We start from the raw sequence: 28,000 nt of genomic DNA, 5'->3' as shown, positions 1-28,000 counted from the left end.
CAGGCGAATGGCAGCCTGAAATTACCTGTTCTATGGCTGAATGAGCTGCGATCAGTCGAAAACAGGGATGGTGACGTCAGCTCTCCAAGATGGTGGCCGCTGGCCTCCTCTGTGGTCTGACCGGTGTGGAGAACCGAATTGGACCGCTTCTTTTCCCTGTCTCGAACCCAGAATTCAGCACTGAGTACGGTGCTTGTACGGCTGGCAGAAACTGCAGTGCTGTATCCCTGCGTCGCTATCTCCTCGTTTCCCAGCGCACGCCGCAGACTCTAGCCGCGAGGCGATTTGCTGAATAAGCAGTGTGACCCTCCATGCGACAAATCTCTCGCATTTGAGCCCCCATAGCCGATCCTCGTGCGATGGAAATCCTTCCTCCAGGTTCCAGAGCACCCCACTATTGCTGGAAATTCCTAACAAGATATCCTTTAGCTGTCCTGACTCGTCATACTCCCACACAGTGACGCGGCACACGGGGGCAATGCACTCCCCTCGCCGCCATATTCCCTCCTCCATCTTTGCCTTTTAATTGATGTTTTTATCTTTTCACATTTCCTGTAACTATTGACATGGTTGGATTTGAATAAAAATTTGCTGGTAAATTAACAACAATTGTTCCTCCAAAAATTATGTACACACACACACACACACACATACATCTATACTTACATATGTTTATTATTCAATTTACTTGTTTCATATGAACCTGGGAGACCTGATTATTTTACATGGAATATAATTTATAAATATTAAATTATAATAAGTTGTAAAATAAGTTCAATATAGTAAATTTTTTAAAAAAATGTTACCCATAAGTTGAATTTAAGAATCTAGAAAGAAGAAAGATGTCAGATAAAATATGATCAAAACATTCAGTATTGGGCTGGGGTTATGGCTCAGTGGTACAGTGCTCGCCTAGCATGCACAAGGCACTGGGTTCGATCCTCAGCACCACATGGAATGTAAAATAAAGGTATTGTGTCCATCTAAAACTTAAGAATACATATTTTAAAAAAATCAGTATCCTAGTCTTTATAGAGTTCTAAAAATCTAGTGATAATTGACCTTGATGAAGCAAATTGGGTAATAAATTATGGACAGATAGACCCATAAAATATCGTATAATTAGAATCCTGTTTCTTTTCACCATTCTCTCCTCCCCTTTTGTCTGGGCACAGATGGAAACTACTTTTCTATCCATGTGGTGGAATAATAATCAGCTCTTCGAGGCTAAGTGGATACTAGACGCCTTCCTTTACATTGTTCTCTGTGGAACACCCAGAAGGATAATTGATAAGATCAAGCTTTTCATGAATCTCTTCATCACACTTGACACTTGTCACCCTTCTTCATCTCCCCTAATTCCAATTGAACTTAATTAAAAACACGATACTAGAATAATTTATAAGAAAAATGCTTTAGGGACATTTTATCCCAAAGAGCTCAAAGCATCTCCTCTCTTTATTCTTTCTAAAGCTCTGTGAGATGTGTGGGGGAGTCCAGATAGAAATAATCTTATCTACTTTGTTTAATTCTTTAGGAGCTGCTCTGATCTGAGTTGCACAAAAATCTTACATGAAGTTTTGCATTGATTTCTCGAGAGAGCTAAAGGCACGGTGGGAGGATAGCATAAGATTTTAGAAAGACCTCTCCCTCCACCAAATATGAAATTGCTAAAAATGGAAAATTGCCAGATAAAGAGAGTTTGGTACATGTAAATTTGGAAACAATCTCTCCTCGTGATTCATGGGAGAAGAGAAGTTCAGCCTCCTCATGTACTGCATTCAAACACCATGAACTTAATTGCAAGAACTATCTAAGTACAACCTGGTTGCCATGGGAAATGCTACTTGAAATGATGGGTGAAGAACACTCATTTAAAGACACAACTGTGTTTGAAGGACATTCCATAGTACCACAGGAGCAGGACTGTTGGGGTTCTATATTTAATAGTTCAGTGAGTGTTAGAAGTTGGTGCAATCTACACCTCACAATCTCTACAATAGTACAAAAGCTAGTCTCCAACCACAGGACTGGTTAGTGACTGCTGTGAAATAATGTTCTGGTTTTGTTTTAATGTTTCTCTCAACAATTTCCTGGTACCAATTTCAAGATAACATGATTTAGGATTTACATTATTTCAAAGGTGGGTCTGCCAATGTTCATATCAGAGCCAGCTATTGTTACTCCCTACCTCTATCCCCTTTTATGTTTTTCATATTTGGACAATAAATCAGTCCTGATTGTCTTAAAAATCGTAATTAATAGTTTGCTAGAGTGTCTCTTTTCAAAAGGAGATAAGTATTTTAAAGGAAACTGGAGGTAGAAAATATTCCTACTCTGTGAGATATTTCTGTGGCTTCAGTTTTCAGCACTTGTCTGCATTACAATTATTCAAAATATGTTGAATCAAGGGCTGAAGGCAAAAGAGTACTGATAAAAGGGCACCACATAGAATTCCCATGCTTTGGGGGATCAAGCATTGGACCCTCCCGCCCTCTGAAGGTCTTGGAAAATGTGACCTCTGATGCACATTATAATTTGTCTTACTTAACCTTCCTGAATCCCTGGTAACAGCATCACCACAGGCATTCTGACAAGGCCATTTCCTGTCTTTGTTAATTAAAATAAATTTCTTGCATTGATTTTATTATGTCAAAATTATGTTTGGGCAAGACACTAACTTGAGAGTGAAATTAATCAAACACACAATCATTTACTTCTACCCTAGGGGGCTTTATTCAGTATTCATAAGATTTCTTTAAATGTTAAAGATTATTAACTAGACTGAAGTTAGTGTCAGTACCTGGTTTCTTAGGAAGACCATGGAACTTCTCATCATCAGATTGTCTTCTTGCTGCCTTTTGTTGGAACACTGTAAAAAATACAGAGCATATTATTTATTGGCTATAAACACTAAGAAAAACAACAACACCCTATCCAGTGCAAGTCCCCAGGAAGCTAGGATGCAATATATCATTTTCATTAGTAATAATTCCTGATTGGATTCTTTTTTGAGTAGGAGGATTATTAAATTTGCAATTTTCTCATTTGTGCAGTTTATCATTCATTTCAGAAAGCATTTTCTTTGGGCAGAGTAGTATAATGCTGATGGAATGCCTCATTAAGCTAGTTAAATCAAGATATGATTCCATTTTGGTATCAGGTAAAGATAAAAGCTGCATTTTGTTAAAAGTGATAAATGTTAAAATCACATGAAAAATTCCATTTGCACGGAAATTACTCAAGCTGACTTTTCAGTGATAAGCAAGGATAATGACTGTTTTTTTCTTAAACAGATGAAAAGACTGTTGTATTTCACAGATGTAATAATAAAAAAGGCACTTTATTCTTGCATCATCCATCCAGACTTCAGACCTATTAAAGCAGCTTATTTGAATTACTTCATTATCTAAAAAGTGCTTTGTTCTCATCTATTATTTCTCACACAAAATTCTGGGAGACAAGTCAGCATTACTCACCCCATTTTGCAGATGAAAGATAAAATTGATTGTTTCATATTTATTGAGCACCCACAAAGTTCCCGATAGCTTTTGGCATTTGTTAATGAAAAAGTCCAGACCATTTACAACTTTACTTTGGAAAATGAATATCCCAGAGTTACGGTCATGTTTTATTGGCAGTCTGAATTATAGGATTTGGGACCTGGAAGAGACCTGGGAGATTTAGTCCAAACTTGCATGTTTATAGATGAGGGAGGTGGAAGTAACTAGCTTGTAAAAGGGCTAAGTAATTTTGCAATGATCCCAGAGCTGTTGTTAGTGGAGAAGTGATTTAGATCCTTGAACTTCTGTGTGTTGCTTCGATCCTTACAGAACTGCTGCCTCTTCCATTCTGTCTTCCCTTTTAGAGGTAAGGCAGGAGGCAGAGGGAGCCGACCAAAATGAACCTGAGAGCATTTCTAACACATTTGGGTCTCAGTTCTACAGTACTTCCTGGCTTAATGGATTCCAGGCACTTTGGAGTGGCCGTGGTCCAGCAGGATGATGCTTGACCACTTTGGGAGAAACATCCCAGTGGTTCTCATGGATCACTGCCTTGGTTTTAACATCCTTTAAACCAATCTATATCAAGGTCATATCTGGGATTAATGCAAAAGACATATTTTGAATTTTTAAAAAGTGCCCCAAATCAAATCAAATTAACATTTATTTATTAAGCTTATAATTTGCTGGATGCCGTAAAGAGAAAGGGTATCTCTCTCTGCTGTCCTCAGGAGATACAAATGTATTTTCAAAGTATGAGGTGTTGAAGAAAAATTGCATGTATGAATCACATTTCTGCTTAAAAAAAATCACTTTTCTTCTTCGAGTTCTGGGTTTGTGGCTTACATTTTTCCTAAAATAAAATGTATTAAGGGATATATGGTTTGTGAGTATATTTTAGGATATGGAAAGAAATTTTTTTTAAGCAGTACTTGATTTTTTTTTCTGCATTGGCTAGTTCTAAAAGTCTTGAAAAAATGCAACACTTTTGAAATTTTAATAACATGCAGACTCTTTGTGCTTTCTTGCCAATATTATTAAGATATAACTGAGAATGTCTTAAGACTAAAAAGCTGTAGTCTGGTTTTTTAATATGGGAAATGATTTGAATCCAAAGATAAATTCAGAAAATAAATTCTTCAGCTAAAAAGTACATTAACTGGTAAGTTTTAAGAATTCTGCTGAGGTTTGAATCTACAGACTATTTGGAAGTGGAATTATTTTTCCAGTTTTTTTGGTGTTAATTTGCTAAAAATCACTTTATGCCCTATATTTTATTGGAATATTTTCTGGTTACAACAAACACTTGGCTTGTGGGAAATACAGTAAGTGTGAAACAAATAAGTGCTGTCATTGAGTCGCTAAGTTAAGAAGTTACAAGCAGAGCATTTATTTACCATTGAGAGTTCACCATAACCCAGGATGGGGGTGGAATATTGGGACGAAAAAGTCGGATGCTATGAGTGGGGTGATAATGCAAATGTTGATCACAGAATTCTATAAAAGCAGGATGTGAAGTAGGTCACAGCCCACAGTGCAAGGGTCCTTTCCACCTGTCTAACCTTCCTGGAAATTCACTCCTAACTCATTTCCAGCTGTACCCACCCCTCTTGATTACCTTTCTCCCTCCTGACAAGCTTCACTTCCTTATGGAAACCTAGTTATCAACTAACATTGCCAAACAGGTTTTTTTCTCATTGATATAAAGGCTAGGAGGTATTTTTAAAATATGAAGTAACCTTGGGAAGAAGACCCATTTTAACTTGTTTCCTGAAGAAAGATCTAGTCCATCAAAATTATTACTGAAGCAAATATGCATACTCCATCAGTCTTAGGAAAAGAATGGATATAAAATTCTAGAATTTTTTACTTTTTCTTTTTTCACATTTTTATTAGACAAAACATTTTAATGGTATCTCCCAGCAAAGTCTGTATCCTACAAAGCTTTATATACTTTGTGTTTACCAGGTTATCTCTTTTATAAGAGATAAATATATAATCCACAATGGAGTGAGACTTGTGCGCTGGATGATGATGATGATGTGTGTGTGTGTGTGTGTGTGTGTACATGCACATACAAATTCCTAAATACGCAAGATTTGTTATGTGTTGAATCAGAGTCTATTTTCAATATATAGTAATTGAAAAAGTGTATTACAGAATTGTTACCAAATTGGCACAACTTAACATTAACATCATGCATAACATGGGAAAGGGCCTTTATTTTCTTGCCAATAAGATTAGGTCTTAGATGCATGGATTTTGAATGTCTCACTCGGTTCACACTATAAGATGCTGGCAACTCTGATACTCTGATTTCCATGGCCATTTCAGGTTTAGTGGTGCTGGGGTACATTCTTAATGGAGTATGGATTCAAGTAGAATGCTGTATTTTGAGGAAGAGATCGTTTGCAATCTGAGGGCTTAGACTAATACAAACTAGAAAGTTCAATGACAGAGCAACGTTAATTTTTTATAATATATTGAGATGTTTCTGGTCCTATGTGTTTGAATACTTGTAGGATATTATTTCAACTACATTTTACTTCATCGGTGTTCAAAGAATGCTATCAAGGCAATTATGTAATATGTCAACTTCGATGACTTTCTACCGTGTGAATGTTTTTCCTCTTGCCACCTAAAATTGGAATTTGAGAAAAAGGAAACATGAATACATGGTTTGTTCTTGTCACTACCTTTAAACATAAAAAAATTTCATAGAGGAGGAAAAACAAGTTTTGAGATTTAAAATAATCATAAACAATATGAATGTCTCAAATAACAGCCTCATTTATTTTAAATATTGGTAGAATGACTTCTGTAGAAGTTTCTCTAGAATAGAAATGACATTGAATGGAAAAATTAACATAGTATTAAATATTCAAAATGTTAAGCACAGCAGAACTAGCAGAAAATCAGGAGGAGGAGGAGGTGAAATATAACAGACTCACTTCACTATTTGTCCTTTCAGGCTGCTTCTGCAAGAACATTCTTCATGTCAACATCGTTTGTGGCCAATTGTAAGCAAAATGACTCTTCCAGAGCTTCCCTCCTTAGAAAATCTGATAAAATTGATTTTGAACTGTGTTCTAATGGCCAAGGTGATAGAAAGTCTGGGTAACAGCCAACAGCATTCATGACGATGTACAGTATAACCACAAACCCTTGATGTTCCATGCCCATCAGAAGTGAAAAGTGAAATATTGTTTAGAGATGTGCATCTGTCACTGATGATTATTCTCATAACTAGAGATTTGATATAAAATAAAATGTGCATATATGTATTGTGTTGTGAGCTCTCAGGGTGGCAGCAGTGGTGTTTATTATTCACTTAAAATCTGTCACTGGGTTACCAATGACATAGCCAAGTGCCATGCTGGGTCCTGAGGGTGCAAAGGCACTGAAGACACAGTCAAAATTCCCACACTGCCCTCCATGTGTTCACTTGAATAAAGGCCAAATGTGCCCTTCGTGCCTAGAGAGGGGAGAGAACAGAGAGGAGGAACAACCAGAGATGGTCAAGATCAAGTCCTTGCAACCCCACTCTCCCAACCTCATTCTCCCAGTTTGTACATGTAAGAACTAACTGCAAAAAGGCAGAGTGAGGTAAAACAAAGCATTGTAAACAGACATAAGTAATCAGGAGTTGTGGCATTTGTCTTTAAGGACAATCTGTAAAGGATCAGTGACACACAAAGTCACTGATGTGGTGACACCTGACTCTTGAGACTGGCAGAGAGGGAAAGAGGGAAGCACATATCTGCCTGAAGGAAAACAGCATAGAAATCCCAAGTCCATGGCCATATCAAGAGATCCGTGCACTTCCCAAGGAGAAAATGTAATTTTCTTTCCCATTTGGAACAGAAACTAAGTCTGATAGATGTGTTCCCATAAAAATCCTTTCCCCAAACAGGAAATTTCACTATAAAATTTTCTTTTCTACTTCTGAACAGCTTAATTTTTTTGCCAGAATAGAAAACAAACTATTTTTATTTGCATATGTATTCTTTCTCCTACAAATAAGAATATTTCTATTCTAGAATTGTTTCTTATCTGAGAAGCTGGGACTTTCTAAAAGAAGGCAGTTTGCTTTGTGGAATTCTGTATAACGACAGCTTGAGGCCATTTCAATAAGTTTGTTAGCCAAACCTCGACTCACTACTGGGTCCGTCTCCTCCTATAAGACTTCATTTGAGCTCATTGATTGAATTCTGATTTTGCCCATTTGTATTCAATAAGCAAACAATAGTATGAATGTAGACATTAGTAACATGCCATGAAATTTTGTTTCAAAAAGAAATTATTTGGGTAGTAAGGAAACTACTGGAAGACTCTTGAAACTGAGTTCACTTTTTAGGTCATGTTTGTGGATTACCCTAAAACTACTACTCTGCCCCTTCCCTCTCTGTGTCAGAAAATATTGCTGTCTTACAATGGGTCAATGGGATCTAGATTAATTTTCATTTTGTTGTATTTCTCAGGATGATAAAACTTGGCCCTTTAATTTTTTTCTCCCCTGAAATCAAGATAAGCTTTCCAATTATGCTCACTTTGAACAACCATTAATTACTCATACTGCTAATAAGATTCCACCTATAGAAATGAAGATTGACAATTTCAAAAGGACAGGGCTGTGCCCAGTCATTGTAGATGGTGTTCAATATTGGTAGTTAAAGAATATTTTGGAAAAGTCATGCAAGATGACATGTTGGCACATGAAACCCTGTGTAAACGGTAAGAAGCAAGAGAAAGACTGCCTGGGGAGATGAGGCAGGTCTTCCTCAGCTCTGTGTGTACAATGTTCCTTTGGTCACAGTGACTGACTGCCATCTTCCTCCCACTGCTCTGTGTTGCACATGGAACACATGTAGTTTCTAGTTCTCCTGAAAGCCCTAGGAAGCAGGTGTTTCCGTTGCTCAAAATAGAAACAAACAAACAAACAAAAAATGAAGCAATGTTGTATAACTTGTACAAAGTTACACAACTTCAAGTGACAAAGTCATAAGTCAAATTCAGTTCCATTTGGTTTCACAGTCTTCATGAATTTACTACGGCATGCTGCTGGTTCCTTTAAGGAGACATCTCTCACCAGAGAATCTTATGTTTCTTTAATTGGTACCGACTTAGAGTTACATAGAGCACACATTAAAAGTCCTGGTGGAAAACATTCTGAATTCACACAATCTAAAGTGAGAAAAAAGAATGTTTGTGTGGATAGCTGTTTGACACAACTGTGATTTCTTCTTCCAGTGACCAGTCTCTAAAGAATTTAAATGTTCACTCGGGCTTTAAAGTGGAAATCATTTAAAATCATTTAAGGTCAGAGTTTCTCAACAGGGGTGCTATTGACCTTTCAGACTGGATAATGTTTTTGTTGTAGAGACTGACCTATAAATTTTAAGACATTTAGTAGCATCCCTAGCCTCTACCTAGTAGATGCCACAAGTACTGTCCTAGTTTTGGCAACCAAAATCTCTCTAGATGTTACTAAATGTCTTCTGAAGGCAAATCACCAACAGTTAATAATTACTGGTCTAGGTCAATGAATCTTCATGCTAACCAAGTATTTAACAATGGGTTTAAGAGCATCATCAATTAATGGGAAAAAGAATAATTCACACTGTAACTGCTTGAGCACCTCTGTGCTTGGTAATATTATTTTCTCATGTAATGCAGATTCTTTAATATCAGTCAACACCATGGTTGATAACTGCCTCCTACCTACTTCCATAATATCGAGGAATTGAATGCTTGGAAGAGGAGGCTGAAAAGTTTACCATTACTATCCCAACACTCCAATTGATGGGCTGAAAACCCTTCTCAGATTTCATTCAGTCTATGAAGAAGCCAGGAGAAGTAAGAAGGTCAGAAAGAGCAAATTGACACACTTGTGTCATACAAACAGACTGCTTCCCTTCAAAGGACAGTAGGAGCTGATTTCACCTTTGCAGAGGTGTACCAGCACCTTTTCATGGAAAGAAGAGAGGCAGCAAGTCCCAGGGAAAGGCAGGAACATGGGACTTACAGACAGAATGATAAATATGACACTCTGTTCTGAAAGAGCATCTGTGATATAGATACTATGTCCTGAAGCTAAATAGTTTGGACAAGGTCACCTAGCCAGAGAGAATGACACACAGCACTTGATCTGAGGCCCAATTTAATCCACTTGACTCTGTTTCTTTACTAATGAGGACAGAGATCATTCTACTCTGTCACATTTACAATGATATGGATTAATTTCCCCAAGAGTTTCTACAAGGTCTTTTATTTATTTTTTCTTTTTGCATTTCAGTTGCATTGTATGTGATCAATTTCAAGTAAAAGTGAATTGCAAGTGGAAATTTTCTGAGAGCAACTGAGTTGTACTTGACATTTTGTGGTCCCAGTAGCTGAGTAGCTCTCAAAAAGGTCATATACATCTTTGTTGCACTGCTAAATGCCAAGGGTAATGCAGCAGTAACTGAAAATTGAAAGGAAATTATATTCTACCCCAAATCAACCACATGGACTCTGAAGAAGGATCTTTGCCCTATTAATTGTGTGAGGGAGAAATGGAAAATTGTCCATTGATGTAGAAAAATTTTCCCCAATAGGCATTCATCTCTTTGCATGAAATATAGACAGAGTTTTACTACCAATCTATCTACGCTATGCCAAGTACTCATTTTCCTTCCTTGATTTGCCTTAAATCAAGAATAATGTCACTAAAGAAGATTGTAAATCCATGTTAATACTTCTATAGTCTTTCCTTTTAATGAATCAGATCTTTTCCAATATAACAGGTCGAAAAAGGTGGAGAGCATTGGTATCTGGAAACAGGCAGACGTCAAAAACCTTTTAAGAAAAAAGAGTAATTCTTGTTGTGGTTGCTAATGTAAGGTTAGGCTCAGTATGACAAAAATGAGACAAAAATCAGAAACATATCTTTGGATAAAATGAACCAACATGGGTTCAATTGTGGATTAATAAGTTACACTTTTGGAGGGTAGGGCCTGGTAATGGTGGTGGAAATAGAGCTTCTCTCATATATTCAGCTTCATGATAGCAGTTAGAAAGCTTAGCCATATATGAATATCATAGAGCTTTGTTTCATTCTGCATGGGCTCTGTCCTTCACATTAACTGTGCTTCAAATATTGGGTGTTTTAAAACAGGGGAAACTTAGGAATTAGTGAATATATGTATTCTTCAAATCATCTTCCAGTGTGGTAATGGCATCTTTTAGCCATATTGATAGGGATCTTGTCACTTCTATCACTGATGCATTCAGTTAAAATTTATCAAATATTCATATTCTGTACTATGAATTCAGTACTGAACTTGGCACTAGAGATACAATGGTGCACAAAACCAGATAAAGTTGGTCTCTTCCTTTACGAGTCTTATTGGTTAGAAAGAAGAAATAAATATTAATAAATACATAGCAATAAATCTATCAGTGAAGGAAATTTGTGGTGCCACGTGTACAGGCACGAAAGGCAGATTGATCTGGGTCCAAATCCTACCTTTTTCTAGTTTTATTATTTGGGCAGGACATTGAAACTCACTGTGTATTAGTTCCTGTACCTCTAAAATGAGACTATTAATGCTGACCAAGAAGAATTATTCCATGAATTAGAAATTATCACTAAAATTGCCTAATAGCAATCCTAAGGAGCAGACTAAGCCAATTTGTCCCATCAGAGGCCAGGGTTTCTTTCCCCTACTCACTTCAGTTCCAATATCTATATTTCTTCACTTTGGACTCCACCAGAATTCAAGAAACATGGAGATACTTTTTCTCTACTAAAGTTAGTTTATCAAAATCATCCTTTGTCCAGAAATTGAGTAAAGACAAATAAGACTTGTCTGAATTACAATGTATTGAGCATATCAAGCAAATGCTGGATTTTTTGCTAAATTTACTTTACTACAGATTATAAATCTATGAAGTAGATATTATTCTTTTTACCCCAATTTATCTTTGAGGAATTCAAATCTTGGATATCAGGTTATTTGCTTAGGTAGTATCAACTGTATTGGAAAACAGGTTTTTCGGTAAAGAAAACACGGTTTTCCTCTACATTTCTGGTTTTCCTCTGCCCATCTTTTTGCCAGTACTTTCTTGAGGTTCTGAAAGGTAAACTAGGATTCTGCATCCTGTATTGTTCTCCCATCCCCTGTTCCACATCCTTCTCTTTTGGCTATGTAATAGCATGGGTGTGCCAAAATTCGGCTACTGCTTCTATCCTCTGGCAAGAATTGGGGCAAATTAATGTTCTCCTAATTAAATGGATGGCTTTCTGGGAAATAGTGGCAATTCTATTTAATAGATCTGAGCTATGGGAAGAAAAGAAAAAGGAATTACGTGGTAAAAGATGTTTATTGTGTGGAATCCAAAGAACATCAAGAAAAAAAAATGAATTGATGAGGCAATCTCCTATGCAAGTGCCCACACATAGGGCAACTTGTATCATCACCAGGTAAGGAATTTACATAATTAATATGCAGAAAGACTTTGTCATTAGTACTCAATAAATCTTTATGTAATCAATTAATAAATGAGCATGGAGGAAAACCATTCTAATTGACTTATTTAATGTGGGGATTGGTTGAAAGTCTAAAGCAGTCACAGACTCAAATTTCTTCTCCAATCTGTGAACAGAGCCAGTTAACCATAATGGGAGGTTATTCATTACAGATATTGAAAAGCAGTTGTGATGGTGTGGGAGTTTGAGGATTCAAAAATATGCTGAGTCTCAAAGAGAAGTACCCACAAACCTTTGGAATGCAGGAAAACTCTCAAGGCTGTTCGAATGTGAGACAAGCCACACAAGAGCAACGTAGCTTGTACCCTTGCCAACAAAAGTAACTGTATTCTATAGTAACAACCTATAGTGTATCCCCTTCTGCTGCCCTTCTACAGATACCAATAAACACCAAAGCAAGGGATTGTTACCTCTCATTCTTGAGCTGGACTGTATTCCCCCTTGAATGTATATTCCATGCCTTACCTCCCCAAATTCTCACTCTCTAGATAGCCCACATTCTCCCTCAAATGTCTCTGCTCTCCTATATAAAGCTCTGTCTTTGTCTCTGGTATGTGCAGAAATTCTTTTCTCTCACATATGTCAAGTATGCCACTTGTCCTGAGTCAAGGTACTGCCTCCAGGAGCTCCATAGATATCTTCTGGTGACAGTGGCATATGGGATATAAGGCACTACGAATGACAAGAGTTACACACTGGACTGGAAATAGAACAAATTAAGTTGTTCATTCTGGTTGAAATTTTCCAGTCTTCCTGTGCATTCCAATCTCAGTGTGCTGGCAACAAGATGTACAATTTCAGACTCAAGTTAGTTGGATTTTATTCTAGAAAAACTGAAAAAAAATAGGGGAACAGAGCTAGGTAAGTTTATATTTGGAAGTTACTCAGTGAAAAAAGCTGGTTACCTCCCTATCAGCGCATAATGCAGTTAACAATTAGAGATCTTCATTCAGGATTTTAGAACTTCCTTCTTAAACAAGCAAGCATAGCCAAGAATAGCCATATTTGGTGGAAGTGTCAAGCATGATAGACAGAATAAATGAACAACAAATAAATACAATGGAGATGACATGAGAGTAGAAGAAAAATAAAAATCTGCACAAAAAATTAAAAATCTCAAACGAATAAAACAAAAGCAGTAACAAAGATAGTAAATTATACTTCTCTTCCCTCTCCTACCTCCAAAAAAAAAAAAAAGAAGAAGAAGAAGAAAATGGTATTAAAAAGAACAGAGAACAAAAAAGTGATTTTGGAAAACAAGAATATGATTGCCAAAAAAGGACAGGAAGGTAAAGACCCAAAAGGACAACAATAAAAAATGGGAGTCATTGTCTTGGGCAACATCTCAAGGACCGGACTACACAGGATAATGCAATTCTTCAAACATTTTGAAAATATGACTCAGTTATTGCATAAACTCATGTCTACTTTCTTTGCTTCATGTACATTTGTTGGAGTTTAGAAACTTTGTGAAAGAGATAGTGACATCCTGAGATTGCTATGATAGATAGTCTGAGAATTTCTAGTTAAATCTTTTTTCTTGTCTTCATCATCTAGATAATCATTCCAATTAACATTTTGCGTTTGTTGAAACACTTAATAATTTCAAAATTTGTTGCAGTTTTTTGATCATTATCACCAGTAGATCACTATTAAATAAGAATCTCTCAATATATTCTGCTTAAGAAGTAGAATGATTTCTTTTGAAAATATTAAACACAGACAACTAATTGTGTTTCTCTGAGGTGGATCTGGGGTATATATTTAAATATTTTTTGTGTTACACAGTTATTTGATTATCTGTAGGAGTTCAGCTTCCCTCTTGTAGAATTGTGAAAAAAAGTCTCAAATAGAATTTATCTATGTATTCTCTTGTTTCACATGCCTGGGGTGGTTTGTCAAAATTATCCTTCTTAATGAAGAATTAGAAAGAAGAACTCACACCATAATTTTTATTTTCTTTATTCATTATTTTTCTAAATTAAAAAAAATGACTCAATATCACTTACCTGTGCCTTTCAATTTTTTGAAGTAATTTTGGAGCACTAATCACATCACCTTGTACCACCCTTCCATGTGCAAAAGGAAGAAAAAAGTCTACAGATTAAAAAACAAACCAAAACATTACCTTGAGCTATGTAAGGTGTTGTTTCCTCCTTCGGAGGTACATTTGTGGGTCGAGGTGTAGGGGCAGGAGGTCTGTTTATAATGAAGGACCGACTTCCGGTTCTCTTCTTTACACTCATATTGGCCAGGATCTGGTCATATTCATTATCATCAATCTCAGCAAAAGTGTAAGGGTCTTCCTCCTCCTGTTTCTTTTCATCTTCTTTCTTTTCTTCTTCTACTTTGGGTTCATCTCTCTTTTCTTGTCTGGCACTAGGATAACTCCAGTTTTGACTCCTTTCTACTTGTCCTTCCGCGGTTCTCCCTGCTTATGAAATATTTAGACTGTGTTTATGCTTCTATTCTATGAAATGTTATTGGTGTCCATCTGACACAATTGGGTTTCCCAAAGTAGCTTAATCAAATGCCATAGGAAACAATATAAAGAAAGAGGTCCTGTTTCTAGAAAAATAATTATAAATAAATTCCAAAAGAAAAATGAACTGTGTAATTTGTGAACAGAACTTTCTGCAGTTTGTAGTTGCTAATTTTGTTAAGAAAACCACTTGGTTTAAGAAATGAATTTTTTGAAAACATAACTTTTTACCACCTTCTTTCTCCACCAGCCATACACTTTCGTGATTCTTGCACTGAATATTTTGCCTAGAGTTCATTTTCTCTGGGAATGATGGGAGAAAATAGCCAAAGGTATCACTACTCTATTTCCTCCTGGTTGGTTTCTGGCTATGACAAAACTGACCTTCAAAAGTGCAAGTCTAGATTTTTATAAGCCATTTAGATAAAGGACTCTGAAAAGAGCATTCAGGATACAAAAAAAACAGCATCGACAGCCAATGGCTTGAGTATTAATTCATATGAAAAGAATAAAAGTAGACATGTCAGAATCCTGTGGTTCCATATTCAGTAAAATCTACACATACTTTTATAGGAATATACTAAAATATTTTAGTAGCTCTTATTTAGAAGACAGATACATGAAATACTTTGGTGAATAAGTTGAAAAGAATTTGAATGTTATGGCTCTCTACCAGGTCAATGAGAGGTTTGTTTTTTGTTTTTTTGGCTTTTTAACCCCCATTTTTAAAAAACATTGCCAAATTGCCTTTGGAGGATGAGAATCAGATAATAATATTAGGAAAACTAGGGATATCAGGAACATACCTCAACATTGTAAAGGCTATGTATGCTAAGCCCCAGGCCAACATCATTTGAAATGGAGAAAAATTGAAAGCATTCCCTCTAAAAACTGGAAAAAGACAGGAATGCCCTCTTTTACCACTTCTATTTAATATAGTTCTCAAAACTCTAGCCAGATCAATAAGACCAGATGAAAGAAATTAAAGGTATATGGATAGGAAAAGAAGAACTCAAATTATCAATATTTGCAGATGATATGATTTAATACCTAGAAGACCCAAAACATTACACAAGAAATCTCCTAAAACTAATAAATGAATTCAGCAAAGTAGCTGGATATAAAATCAACAGCCATAAATAAATCAAAGGCATTTCTGTATATCAGTGACAAATCCTCTGAAAGAGAAATTAGGAAAACTACCCCATTTATAATAGCCTCAAAAACAAAAATAAAGAAACAAAAAACCTTGGGAATAAACTTAACAAAAGAAGCAAAAGACCTCTACAATGAAAACTACAGCACCATAAAGAAGGAAATTAAAGAAGACCTTAGAAGATGAAAAGATCTACCTTGTTCTTGGATAGGCAGAATTAATATTGTCAAAATGACCATACTACCAAAAGCACTATACAGATTCATGCAACCCCAATCAAAATCCCAATGACATTCCTCATAGAAATAGAAAAAGCAACCATTAAATTCTTCTGGAAAAATAAGAGACCCAGAATAGCCAAAGCAATCCTTAGCAAGAAGAGTGAAACTGGTGGCATTACTATTCCACACTTAAACTATGCTACAGAGCAATAGTAACAAAAACAGCATCGTATTGGCACCAAAATAGGACTGTAGATCAATGTTACTGAATGGAGGACACAGAGACTAACCCAAATAACTACCATTACCTTATATTAGGCAAAGTTGACAAAAACGTGCATTGGAGAAAAGATAGCCTGTTCAACAAATGGTGCTGGGAAAACTGGAAATCCACATGTAACAAAATTAAATTAACCTCTATCTCTCACCATGCACAAAACTCAACTCAAAGTGGATCAAGGACCTAGGATTAAACCAGACACCTTAGGCCTAATGGAAGAAAAAGTAGACCCAAATCTCCATATGTTGTTTCAGCCCCAACTTCCTTAATAAGACTCCTGTAGTGCAAGAATTAAAACCAAGAATCAATAAATGGGATGGATTCAAACTAAAACCCTTCTCAACAAAAGAAACAATCAGAGAGCCTACATAATGGGAGCAGATCTTTATCCCAAGCACATCAGATAGAGCACTATCTCTAGGATATATAAAACACTCAAAAACCTTAACACCAAAAAACTAAATAACCAAATTAATAAACGGGCCAAGGAACTGAACCGAAACTTCTCAGAAGAGGATATACAAGCAATCAACAAACATATGAAAAAATGGTCAACATTTCTAGCAATTAGAGAAATCAAATCAAAACTACTCTAATATTTCATCTCACTACAGTCAGAATGGCAGCTATTATGAAGACAAAGTGTTGGCAAGAATGTGGGGGGAAAGGCACACTCATACATTGCTGGTGGGACTGCAAATTGGTGCAGCCAATATGGAAGGCAGTATGGAGATTCCTTGGAAATCTGGGAATGGAACCTCCATTTGACCCAGCTATCCCTCTCCTCGGACTATACCTAAAGGATTTAAAAACAGCATACTACAGGGACACAGCCACATCAATATTTATAGCAGCACAATTTATAATAGCTGAAGGGCTAAAATGCCCTTCAGTGGATGAATGGATAAAAAAATGTGGTATATATACACAATGGAATGTTACTCAGCAATAAAAGAGAATAAATTCATCATATTTGCAGGTAAATGGATGGAGTTGGAGATTATAATACTAAGTGAATTAAGCCAATCCCCCAAAACCAAAGGTCAAATGTTTTCTTTGATATGAGAATGCTGACTCATAATGGTGATGGGGGGAGGAGCATGGGAGGAATGGAGGAACTTTAGATAGGGAAAAGAGGAGGGAGGGAAAGGGAAGGGGTTAGGGGGTAGAAATGATGGTGAAATGAGTTAGACATCATTACCCTAAGTACATGTATGAAGACACAAATGGTGTAAATTACTTTGTGTACAATCAGTGACTTGAACAATTGTGCTCTATATATGTAATATGAAATGAATTGCATTCTACCATCATGTATAACAAATTAGAATAAATATATAATTTAATAAAAATATTTTTAAAAAATGATAATAAAGTAGTTTATTACTTATGTGCATTTTAGTGGAAAAACAGAATCTAAAAGGAAACACAAATAGTACAGAAGACAAGACTATTGTCATAAGAAGATTCAGCAATTGTTTTGGGTAGGTTTTTGTGGAGTGACCAAGTTCATCTCACATAGGAGTCTTAAATGTCACTGCTCCCCTTAGTTTAATCCAAGAAGTACTAATTACCTATAAGCTTCACACTGAATTTAAAATCACTGTGACTTGCCTTTTCCTCTGTGAATAATATGGTTTGACTTCATGAGTTCTGTTTTATTGACAGCATCACAGGTGAACCCTGATGAAGTGTGTGGGAAACACTTTTACAGTGCTTCATTTTTAGCAAAATGTGTCAGCCATCTTACTTTTATGAACTGATTTCCTGAGCTGTTAACTTTTTTTGTTTCCCCACCCACCACTCTTCCTAACTTTTTAAAGTTAGATTTGCACTAGAAAGAATTCATTTTACTTTTTATTTTCCCAAGTATCAGATTATACTTCTTGTTAAAGAGTGGCTCATGTTCCACTCAATTCAGGTTATGCACTAACAAATAACTGTTGAAATGTGTCACTTCTGTAATTCCAACTTTTGAAATACTTGGAGTAAGAAGAATAAAAGAGAAGAAAATAGAAGAACCTTAGAAGTCCAATAAACCTCTTCATGTAAGTATTTGATATATTCTAATCATAGGCTCTATGGTGTTGCATCTGAGTCAAAGAGGGATCATTCTGATAGTTACATTCTGGAATTATTGTGAAGACAAAGGTCATATGTTCTTTATAAAGTGAAAAGGGATCCATAATATTACATTTTAAGTTTCTCAAAACAAATATGTCCACAAATCCATAGTGAGGAATTTGAGTCCTCGGCTATAGATGAACTGGTCTCTCTTTTTGCAATAACTGAAGGCAGATGAAATTTACACCTAAGCAATTCCTGAAATTATCACTAGCTAAAGTGAAAGAACTTTGTGCATCTTTGTCTCTGGCAAAAATTAAGTGGAAATTTGTAGGCTTACTTGTAAAAGAACTAAATTAAGGAATTTTAAGAAAAAATACTGGCTTTTATTTTCCATTTTCTTCCAATATGAACCCTATAAAAAGGCAAGTTGAAAAACATCACCACACATAAAATGTAAAAATAGGGTTTTTAAATAAAAGCAGCAAGTCTTTGTTTTATTTTGCTTTTTATATTTGGTAGTTTTCAGGAGATAAATTAGCCAATATTACTTTTCTAGTCTAGGTATCTGGTAAACACTGGAGTAGAGTAATTTTATACCTCCTATCCAACATATTATATATAGAAATTTACATTAGGAAAAACATAATTTAATATTAGCTCCTGCAAGAGATTTGACCTGACACAAGAAAATCTTTTCTTCTAAAGAATAGAGTATTACATCAAATTATTTGAATACCAAAAGTGAGAAAAACATGCCAGGATTTGGTTATCAGTGAATTAACCACCTGTGTTTCCTTGCCCTACCGATTTTCATAATCTACTTCATTGATATAGGTCAATGAAGGGTCTACAAGGGCTTGGCACACAGTAGGTAAGCAATAAATGCCTGCTTATGAGGGACTGATTCAGAGGAGCTCCCATTAGGCTTTGGTACTTTCCACTGAGCAAAATTTTGCATCTATAAATGTAGTGCTTGACCTTAGGATGGCTTATGTTGACAAAATAGAGCTTCACAGGCAGAGCCTTCAAGGACACTAATGCTAAATTTCTTGGCTTCAAAATTCTCCTTTTTGAAATAATGTTAATGTACTTAAGAGCTTTCTAGGACAAAACAACTAAAGGGTAGTGACAAATATATTATCTTAATGGGAACTTTTAAATCTTTGTTATTAAATTTGCTTCGTGAATTTGGAAAGCAAATATAAAATAATGTTCAATTTTAGTGGGATATCATTAGTGACTATAGCAGAGAACCTGGAGGTGGAAATTTTTCAGGTTGTTGAACACTGGAGGTAGAAAAGCCCAATGTGGAAACTCCTCTTCATGCTCACTATAAGGTTTGTCCTCCACAGTATACTCCACACCCCTGCCTTACACACCCCAATTTTACCTCTGAGAACAAATGGCGTGACAGCCATGGTGGCTGTTCTACTTTGGAGATATACAGATTATATATATCTTGTATTCTTAGACTTCAGTCTCAATGCATTGTGCAATAAACTCCTTACCACTTCATTCTTCCACAGCTACAAAGTGAGTGATGCCTAAGATCATTTGCAAGTCATCTGTAAATCATCTGTAAAACATTAGCCTTCCCCTCTTGCCAGAATACTAAGAGTATTTTTTAAAAGCAATGTTGTCATTTGCTTTTCCACAGGATACTTGAGGTTCATTTTATGTGCTGAACTACAGATTCCTTCCAAGTTTTATTGCTTTGCTTTCTTAAAGCTTTGTAATAAGATTTTTGTTCCAGAAAAAAGAAAGGATGGAAGGCGGGGGAGGGAAGGAAGGAAAGGGAAAAAGAGGAAGGGAGGGAGGGAGAAAGGGTGGTGGTAGGTATCTCTTGCTTCACTGCCTGGGCCCTACTTGTTAAGAGCAGGAAGAAAAGCTTCAAAAGGTTTCAAAAGCTGATCTTCTCTGTATGGATTTACCACTGCACTCATGCTATGTACGCCTGTCAAGAGCATTTCTTTTCTTTGAACTTTAAACTTACTTTGTAACGTGAAGTGAGGTTTTTCCAGTTGGAAGGCTGCAGACACAGGTCTTGGTGGGGGAAGAGGTGGTCTGCAGCACACGAGTGGCTCTTGTGAATTACTTTCTGGGTCATTTCCGGGAATGAACACATACAAGTCATCATACTGGTCCTCAGGACTTCCGCTGCCAGCCTCTGAGGGGCTGTGCCTCTCCTGGGTGCCTGATTCAGGCTCCTCTTCCTCCCTGGTCCCTTCAATTGCCTCGGCACCATCTGTACTCTGCCTGTAGGTCTTCTGGCTTTCATGATGCCATGCTGGGTACTGCGTGGCTATTTATGAGAAGAAAGATTGTATAATTTTATTTAAATGGACCATCTGGAGGCATTTCATATTTTGTAAATTTGTAGAGAAGTAGTAGTATTGCTAATAAAACTTTCATGGCCTGATATAGTGGAAAGCCATCAACTGCATAACTTTTACTGAATAGTCATTTCTGGGATTTAAAAGTATTTACTCAAAGAAGAGTCAAAGCTCCATTAAATCTTGTTACAACAATACCTGACACCTCCTGTATATAATGACATTCTGATTCTCTAGAGTTATTGTTGAGTAGATTCATGCATTTAATATTATTATGAATTTTTATTAGAAAACAATGGAATTGACCAAGTGAAATAAGTAAAAAGAGATGGAAAAGTATAGAACAAGGAAAGGAAATAAAGGTTGACTTGCTTGTAAATAATGAATACAAATGAATCTATGACACTTATTTATTTATTATTTTAATACATTTATTATATATTAATTTTTATTATAAACATATAATGACTGGGGCTGGGGTTGTGGCCCAGCAGTAGAGTGCTTGCCTAGCACGTGTGAGGCCCTGGGTTCGATCCTCAGCACCACACACAAATAAAAAAAGATATTGGGTCCAACTACAACTAAAAACCAAATATTTTAAAAAAACATATAATGACTTTTATAATTTATTATACACACTATATTGATTTGTGAAAATATTGCTGAGGAAAACGTTCACATTTTTTGATGGAGAAGACATCCAAATCACTCACAGTGGGTACATCTTTCTGAGGCTTGGTTCGCTTACCTATAAAATGCATTTTATCTTGAAATTTAACCCAATAATCAGGTTAGATTCCCTTCACTCCAGGAACCATGCCATCATTTGTCTGTTTATGATGCATAATAAATGCTCTTTAACTACTCAGGAAGAACACAGAAAAATGTTACAATGTAATAACATATTAAAACACTTTTATTAAATTTTCTTTTTAAAACAATCTCTACAGAAAAGATTCAAAAAATTTTAGGATAGACTTTTGGAACTTCCAAATAACTTTGGAATCTTCGAAACAGATTGTGAACATTTGAGTTGTCATTCTTCTCAATGTAATCAATTGTTTTAAAGGATTGCTGAACTGAAATATAACTAAAAAAGTCAGATAGCATAATTTAGAAAAAAAAAACCCTTTATTTTTAAATAAAGAGTTACACTGTATAAGTTCTTTCAGCTTAGTAAGGAAAAATCATATCCATGATGTTACCCCCTATTACTACATGTATTCTCATTTTTCTTTTATTTTATGTGAGAAAGAAGAAAATATAGCTTCCAGTATTAGAACTGAATCAAGATCCTAGTTCAGAGCAGAGGGAGACATTTTCAAATGATCTACCTGTACAGAAATCATTCATCTTTCTACTCCTAACATAAAAACACCAGCCTGAAATAAAGTAGTCCTTGGAAATGTTGATGGAATCGATGATAAAATGACTGGAAAAATTATTGCTCAGGCCAGCAAACATACTTCACTCTTTCTGTATGTGCAAATCAGTCATCAACTTAGAATTACATTCACGCTGTAGCAAATGACTCGGAGCCTCAGTTTTGTTTGTGTATTCAGTGTTTCTTGACACTGACTAAGTAATAGACCTTCCCTTGTGCTTGTCAAATATGCCCAAACCTGGACTTCAGCCCTGGAGAGCTGGATTTAGTGCACCCGTGGGTTTTGGCATGCTCCAGATCAATGGTGGTGCCAATGGAAATCTGCTGACTCATACAGTTTCATATATGAGAGAGTTTCTGGTTCCAAACTGTCTCTTTAGAACTGAAATCATGTTTTCTTATTCTAGGCTGTTCTGAGGATTCAGTATTATGATAAATATATGATCCGTATCAATGTTGGTCTTTATCATCACCTTTGCTATCATAAAAATGATAAAATATATAACCTTCAAACTTGGTGCATTAACTTCTTAGCTTAATTAACATTTGTGTATTTGTATTCTGCAATCAAAAAATGTTTGAAGGAATTTACTGATTTTGCCGAAATAATGCTAAGTGCAATACAAAAAAATAGCAGGTACAGAGAAATAAAGAGTAAAGGAAGAAGACAGGAGTTATGATTTGAAGGAAGAAGTGATGAAGTGAGTTAAGGGGACACACAGAAGAAGAGTAGGTAGTGGGGGCAGATATTACAAATGCCCATCGGTAGAAGAAGCAAGCTTGATGTGTGAGATGTCACTGGCCATGAGCAAGTAAGACAGTGATCAGAGAGAGTTTTAAAAGATTATCTAGGACCCTGTAGGTGATAAGAAGGATTATAGGTAAAATGGGAAGGTTTTGGATGATTTGGGACAGAAGCGTGATTAGTTCCTTCATGAAGCCTAAAGTGTGAGAGGTGAAAAATGGGGAAACTGCTTCAGGGTTTCTTGATAGCGGCACATTATTGACATATTGGACTGATGTGAGGGGCTGTCTGGTACACTGTAGGATTTTTAGTAGCATTCCTGATGTCCCTACCCACTGAATGCCAGTAGCAACCCTTCATTTCCAATTCATGGCAATCAGAAAAATCTCCATTCATTGTCAAGTTGGCAATGTAGGGGACAGTCAATACCCCTCCACTGGGAATCACTGTACAATCTGGGGAAGAACTACTGACAGTGTTAACTTGGACGAATGGCAATGAGAAGAGTGAGAAAAGATTCAGTGTGGGCAATATTTTGAAAGTGGAGTCAACAAGATTATACAGTAGACTGGATACAGGGTAAGAGAGAAAGTAGAAAAGCAAAGGTGACTTCAAGGATGTTGAAGTAGCTTGAACAATGGAAACATGGCATTTCCATTTGCTAAGCTGGGGAAATCAGCAATGTAGACGCTTAGAAGTGGTAGAAATCAGGGTTTTCAGAAGTTGGGATGTAGATGCTGATAAGAAATGCTGATGAAGATGTTGAACAAGTCATTGTGTGTTAATGACACAGGACTAAAATGCAGGAACATTTTGAATCTGTCTTCAGACATTAGAACCTAGAACTTCATGTTGTTACTTCAGAGAGGACCTTAGAGAGTGTCCTGGTCCAAACTTCTCATTTCATAGCTGAGAAAAATAAGAACTGCAAAAAACGTGATTATGTTTGGGGAACAACAAACACTTGAAAAAACACAGTTGTCAAATAGAAAAAAAAATGTATACCAGTATAACTTGTGTATTTCTCCTGGGTAGGAAACCTAATATGTGATTATTAGACCTTGACCTTCTTAAATGTATCTACACTAGCAAATGTAGTGGCATTTCTACCATATTATAAAGTAAAAGTCATTCTGTTAATTAAAAGCCTTTCTGAATTCTCTTCAGTCATATATTTCCAGCATATGTACTATAATATAAAAGTTACATATATACATAACATGTAAGAAAACTTACAGGGAGAATATGTAGAAAATGAGAAAATATCTTCTTCATAGTCATTTTCTTGATCATTATTTCTGCTCATTTCTTGGATCTGAAAAAAAAATGAATGTAAATTTAATAATGTGCATTAATCTTAGTCTTCATTTGGCACCTGGTGAGACAAGAAATAGTTTTTAGATTTTTATTAAATGACTTAACTCTATTACACTATAAATATTGGTCTGGTCTCTGTTTAGACTCTGTGAAGAAGTCATAGAGTCTACAATTATGGAGCACACAAGTGCTCAATAACACAGGGCACTGAAAGTCAAGTGAGAAAATAGAACATTTATACCAAACAATAAGTTCAGTTAAAAGTGAAACTTATTGCAACTATTTTAAGACTTTAAGAAAGCAATAATCATGACATTTAGGTGCAATAAAAACATTCTGAATGAAATTTAACACAAGTATTTCGCTTAAAGATTTCTTCCAATTTCTTCCTTTTAACATTTCTGTATCATTTACCAATTGAAAAGGTGTTCTTTCCCCTTTCTTCCTTCCTACTTTTCTTTTCTTTTCTTTCAGTGGTACTGTGGATTGAACATTTAACACAGGGGTACTTTACCACTGAGTTACATCCCCAGCCGCTTTTTATTTTTTATTTTTAGACAGGGTCTCACTAAGTTGCCTAGATTGACCTGAACTTTACAATCTTCCTATCTTAGCCTTGCCAGTCGATGGGATTACAGGTATGTGCCACCATGCTCAACATAAAATGATATCTTAATTTCATTAAACATTTCAATACAGCAAAAGAATGATATTTTTTATAAAGGTGTTTTTTTATTCATCTTTATTTTTTAAATTTTTAGTGCATTGTTGTTATACATAATGGGATTCATTTTGACACCTTCATAAATGCATACAGCATAGTTTTCTCCATTTTAATCCCAAGTACTACCTGCTTTCATTTCCTTCTCCCTCCCCTCAAACCTCTTATTCTTCACCCTAAAAAAAAAAAAGAAAAAAGAAAACAGACAAGCGTATTTCTGTTTGTCTTTTGAAATCAGTTCTGCTATATTTTATCCATTTACTTATTTAGTGGTTTTGAGGATTGACTCAGGGCCTCCTGCATGCTAAACTTGTGTTCTAATGCTGAGCAGTGCCTCCGGCTGTGGTTCCACTATACTTAGAGGGCAGAATTACTGAGAAAGAACAGAAACCTATTAGCTCTGGAATTGCTGGTCTTTGTTTACAATGTCTTAAGGAGTCATATTCTATAGTTATGGATCATAGAGGTGCTCACAGAGAAAGCCAAGTAATGCCAATGACAATTTTATTTGTGCAAAAGGATCGAAGAAAGGGATGGAATTTGGCTGCATTTGACATGGGTCACTTTTGTTACATGAACTCTATGTGATTATTATCATGTTTTTATTCAGAATCCAATTGATGAAAAAGATTAGGCCATTTTCTTTACATTAAAAAGTATTCATATCAATGCATTTATAAATTTATAGTAACCTTGGTATGCAAAGGTATAATAACTGAATACTGACTTCATCAGTTTATTATCCACTTTGGCTCATGTGAGCCCAAAAGAATTTATTCATTTTGTTTTGTTTTTGTTTTTAAAAAATCTAATGCAATTCAGAGAAACAGCACAGTTCCTAATTTCTTGTGCATTCTTAAAATTCTCTAGGTATTTTTAGTTTTTTTTACTGAGTCTGATGTATCATTTTGTATGTCAATCATCCTTTCCCCCTTGTTTTAGAAATATTTACACTAAATATTTCTTTCTTGAGTTCCTTATACTTTTAATCATATACGAAAAGAAAAAACATCCTAGATCTAGTGGTGCATTAACAACTTCAGTAAAACTAATGATGACTTCAGAGACATGTCTCATAGCAATCTGACATCTGACCACTTTCTAGTTGATTGTGTGGCATAGTGGAGAAAGTACGGACTATGAAGTCAATTAAATCACAAATCACATCACAACTTTATAATTTATTAACAGTGTGATATTGGGCAATATCTTTAACTCTAAACCTCAATATTCTATCTTATAAAATGTGGTTAGTAACATCTATGCTCTCAGACTATTGGTACTATTAAATTACAATAACGTAAACAAAACACAGATCTCATCTATCACATAGTAAGTGCTCTTTTTCTTGGGTTAAAGTCTGACTTTATTAATTTATTTGTCAATCGTCTAAGGCAGCCTACTATATGCTAAATACTCTCTTCTTATAAGTAAGTTAAAAACATTAAATAGGAGATATAATTCCCAGTGTCAAAAATAGCATATATTTATTGGGAGGAAAGGGAAATAATAAAATTATTAGAACATAATATTTTACATATTTTACTACAATACACTTCTTACAGGCATAATAGAGAATTAAAAAGTGGTCAAACAAATATGGTAAAAGTTGTATTCATTTTCTTTTTGGAGAAGTTGGTTTAAAAATTACCTTGACTCTTGCATTAATTCCCACTTCTTTAGATGAAAGATCAAGTATAAGTGACAAAATCTATTAGCTAAACATATTTAATGTAGTAGTTCAGCCCACAGCCTCTGCAGCACATATTTAATGAATTTAAATATTCATTTATTATCAAAGATAAACTAGAAAGAGAACTTCTTGCTGACTGGGGTATATATGTAAAGCTCCACATGGCTATGGCATCTGGTCCTGTACAAATTGATCACAATATTCTGATTTTTTAGGGGATGAATAATAACAATCTTCACAAGGCAGTTGATTTTCAAAGTAGTTTATGAGACTCTGAAGATACTGTAATTGGCCAACTTGTCCAATTCTCCATGGTTTTGATTATAAATGATTTTTTTCAGCGTTTAAGGCACATATAGCCTGTGGAATGAGTATAAAAAGACAAATATGTATTTAAAGAGGAACAAAATGATCCTGTGATAGTTTTATTCCCAATGAATTCACTAGGCTGGAGAATCTGAGCTAATACTGTAATGAAAAAATAAGGGTTAATCTTACTGAATGGTAAGAATAATGAACAATGTGATGTAAAGCCTTGATAATAGCAAACATGGAGTCGCAAACATAAAATTTTAACGGCGCAGAATAGGAGTGTAAAATTTTAGCTCGGATTAAGCCTTTGAATGATTTTCCTTGAACCATATAGGAATATGGTCTAAATCAGATGCAGAACTTTCCAGGGATGTTTCCTTTGAGATTGCAGGAAATAGAAAGTTGGAAAAAAAAAAAAGCTAAATAGGAACCCTTTCCACGATTGGGAGAGGAATGAAGAATAATTAAATAGATTCTAAGCTCCTAAATTCAGGGGTAAAAAGTGGACATTTTCCTTAGTATGGGTGAAAATTTCATTAGAATAACCTGAGTGTGTATGTTCTGTTTACCAGAGAGAATATTATCATAGAAAATTAAAGTGATACTTGACCAGGTGAACAAAGTTCCATTCTGCACAATGAGAAGCTTTCTTTTTTTTTTTTTAATTTTTAGTTATACTTAATTTTCGGGTGCAATGTGATATTTCAATACCTGCATACAGTGTGCACTCATCAAGTCGGGGTGATGAACAAATCCATCTCCTGTCACAGACCCAGGCACATTTTGCCCTCTGTAGCAGCCACAGACAGACAAGAACTTTTGCTGAAGACAAAGACTTCATTCACAAGGTGGCTGAGTGGTGGCCTGGGAGACCCACCAGGTGGCAAGGGTGGGAAACTTAATTTCCTAATTGGGACAACAAGGACAATTTAGTGAAGTGGGAAGAGCGGTGCTAAGAGGACAGGTGATGGTTTCATTCCCTCATTTGAAGAAAGGGAGAAAGAAACAGAGGCAAACTGAGCCCTGGTCCCTCCCATTCTGGCAAATAGAACTGAACCAGTTTAGCAGATTTGAGGGTGGGTCTTGGGGTGGCAGTCTCTGACTCTGATATATACTCACTTAATACTCCCCTCTCCCTGTGAGGCCACCTCCAGCATACCCACTGCAGTGTGGACCCATTATTCTATGCCCAAGATGCAGTCCCAACTACAGTCGTTAACTTCAGGGGCTTGGGTACCTCCCTTTAAAACTATATA

At 35.8% G+C, this 28,000-nt stretch overlaps 1 protein-coding gene across 2 annotated transcripts in view; it reads right to left on the bottom strand.

The window, feature by feature from the left end:
- The window catches only part of Bank1 (B cell scaffold protein with ankyrin repeats 1), a 293,502-nt gene that overhangs the window by 34,794 nt on the left and 230,708 nt on the right, over nucleotides 1–28,000 (bottom strand). The window contains exons 8-11 of one of the 2 annotated variants that reach the window (XM_048813664.1): nucleotides 23,938–24,016; nucleotides 20,233–20,541; nucleotides 14,162–14,464; nucleotides 2,804–2,872 (exon numbers count right to left, since the gene is read on the bottom strand). In XM_048813664.1, coding sequence (XP_048669621.1) covers nucleotides 2,804–2,872; nucleotides 14,162–14,464; nucleotides 20,233–20,541; nucleotides 23,938–24,016 — 760 coding nt within the window. Of the gene's footprint in view, nucleotides 1–2,803; nucleotides 2,873–14,161; nucleotides 14,468–20,232; nucleotides 20,542–23,937; nucleotides 24,017–28,000 lie in introns of both variants that reach the window. The other variant, XM_048813663.1, reaches the window with a different exon arrangement.

Source organism: Marmota marmota, unplaced genomic scaffold (genome assembly GCF_001458135.2).
Source record: "Marmota marmota marmota unplaced genomic scaffold, marMar, whole genome shotgun sequence".
Classification (NCBI taxonomy): domain Eukaryota; kingdom Metazoa; phylum Chordata; class Mammalia; order Rodentia; family Sciuridae; genus Marmota; species Marmota marmota.
The sequence above is the reverse complement of the archived record's forward strand: the minus strand, read 5'-3'. Positions and strand labels throughout refer to the sequence as shown.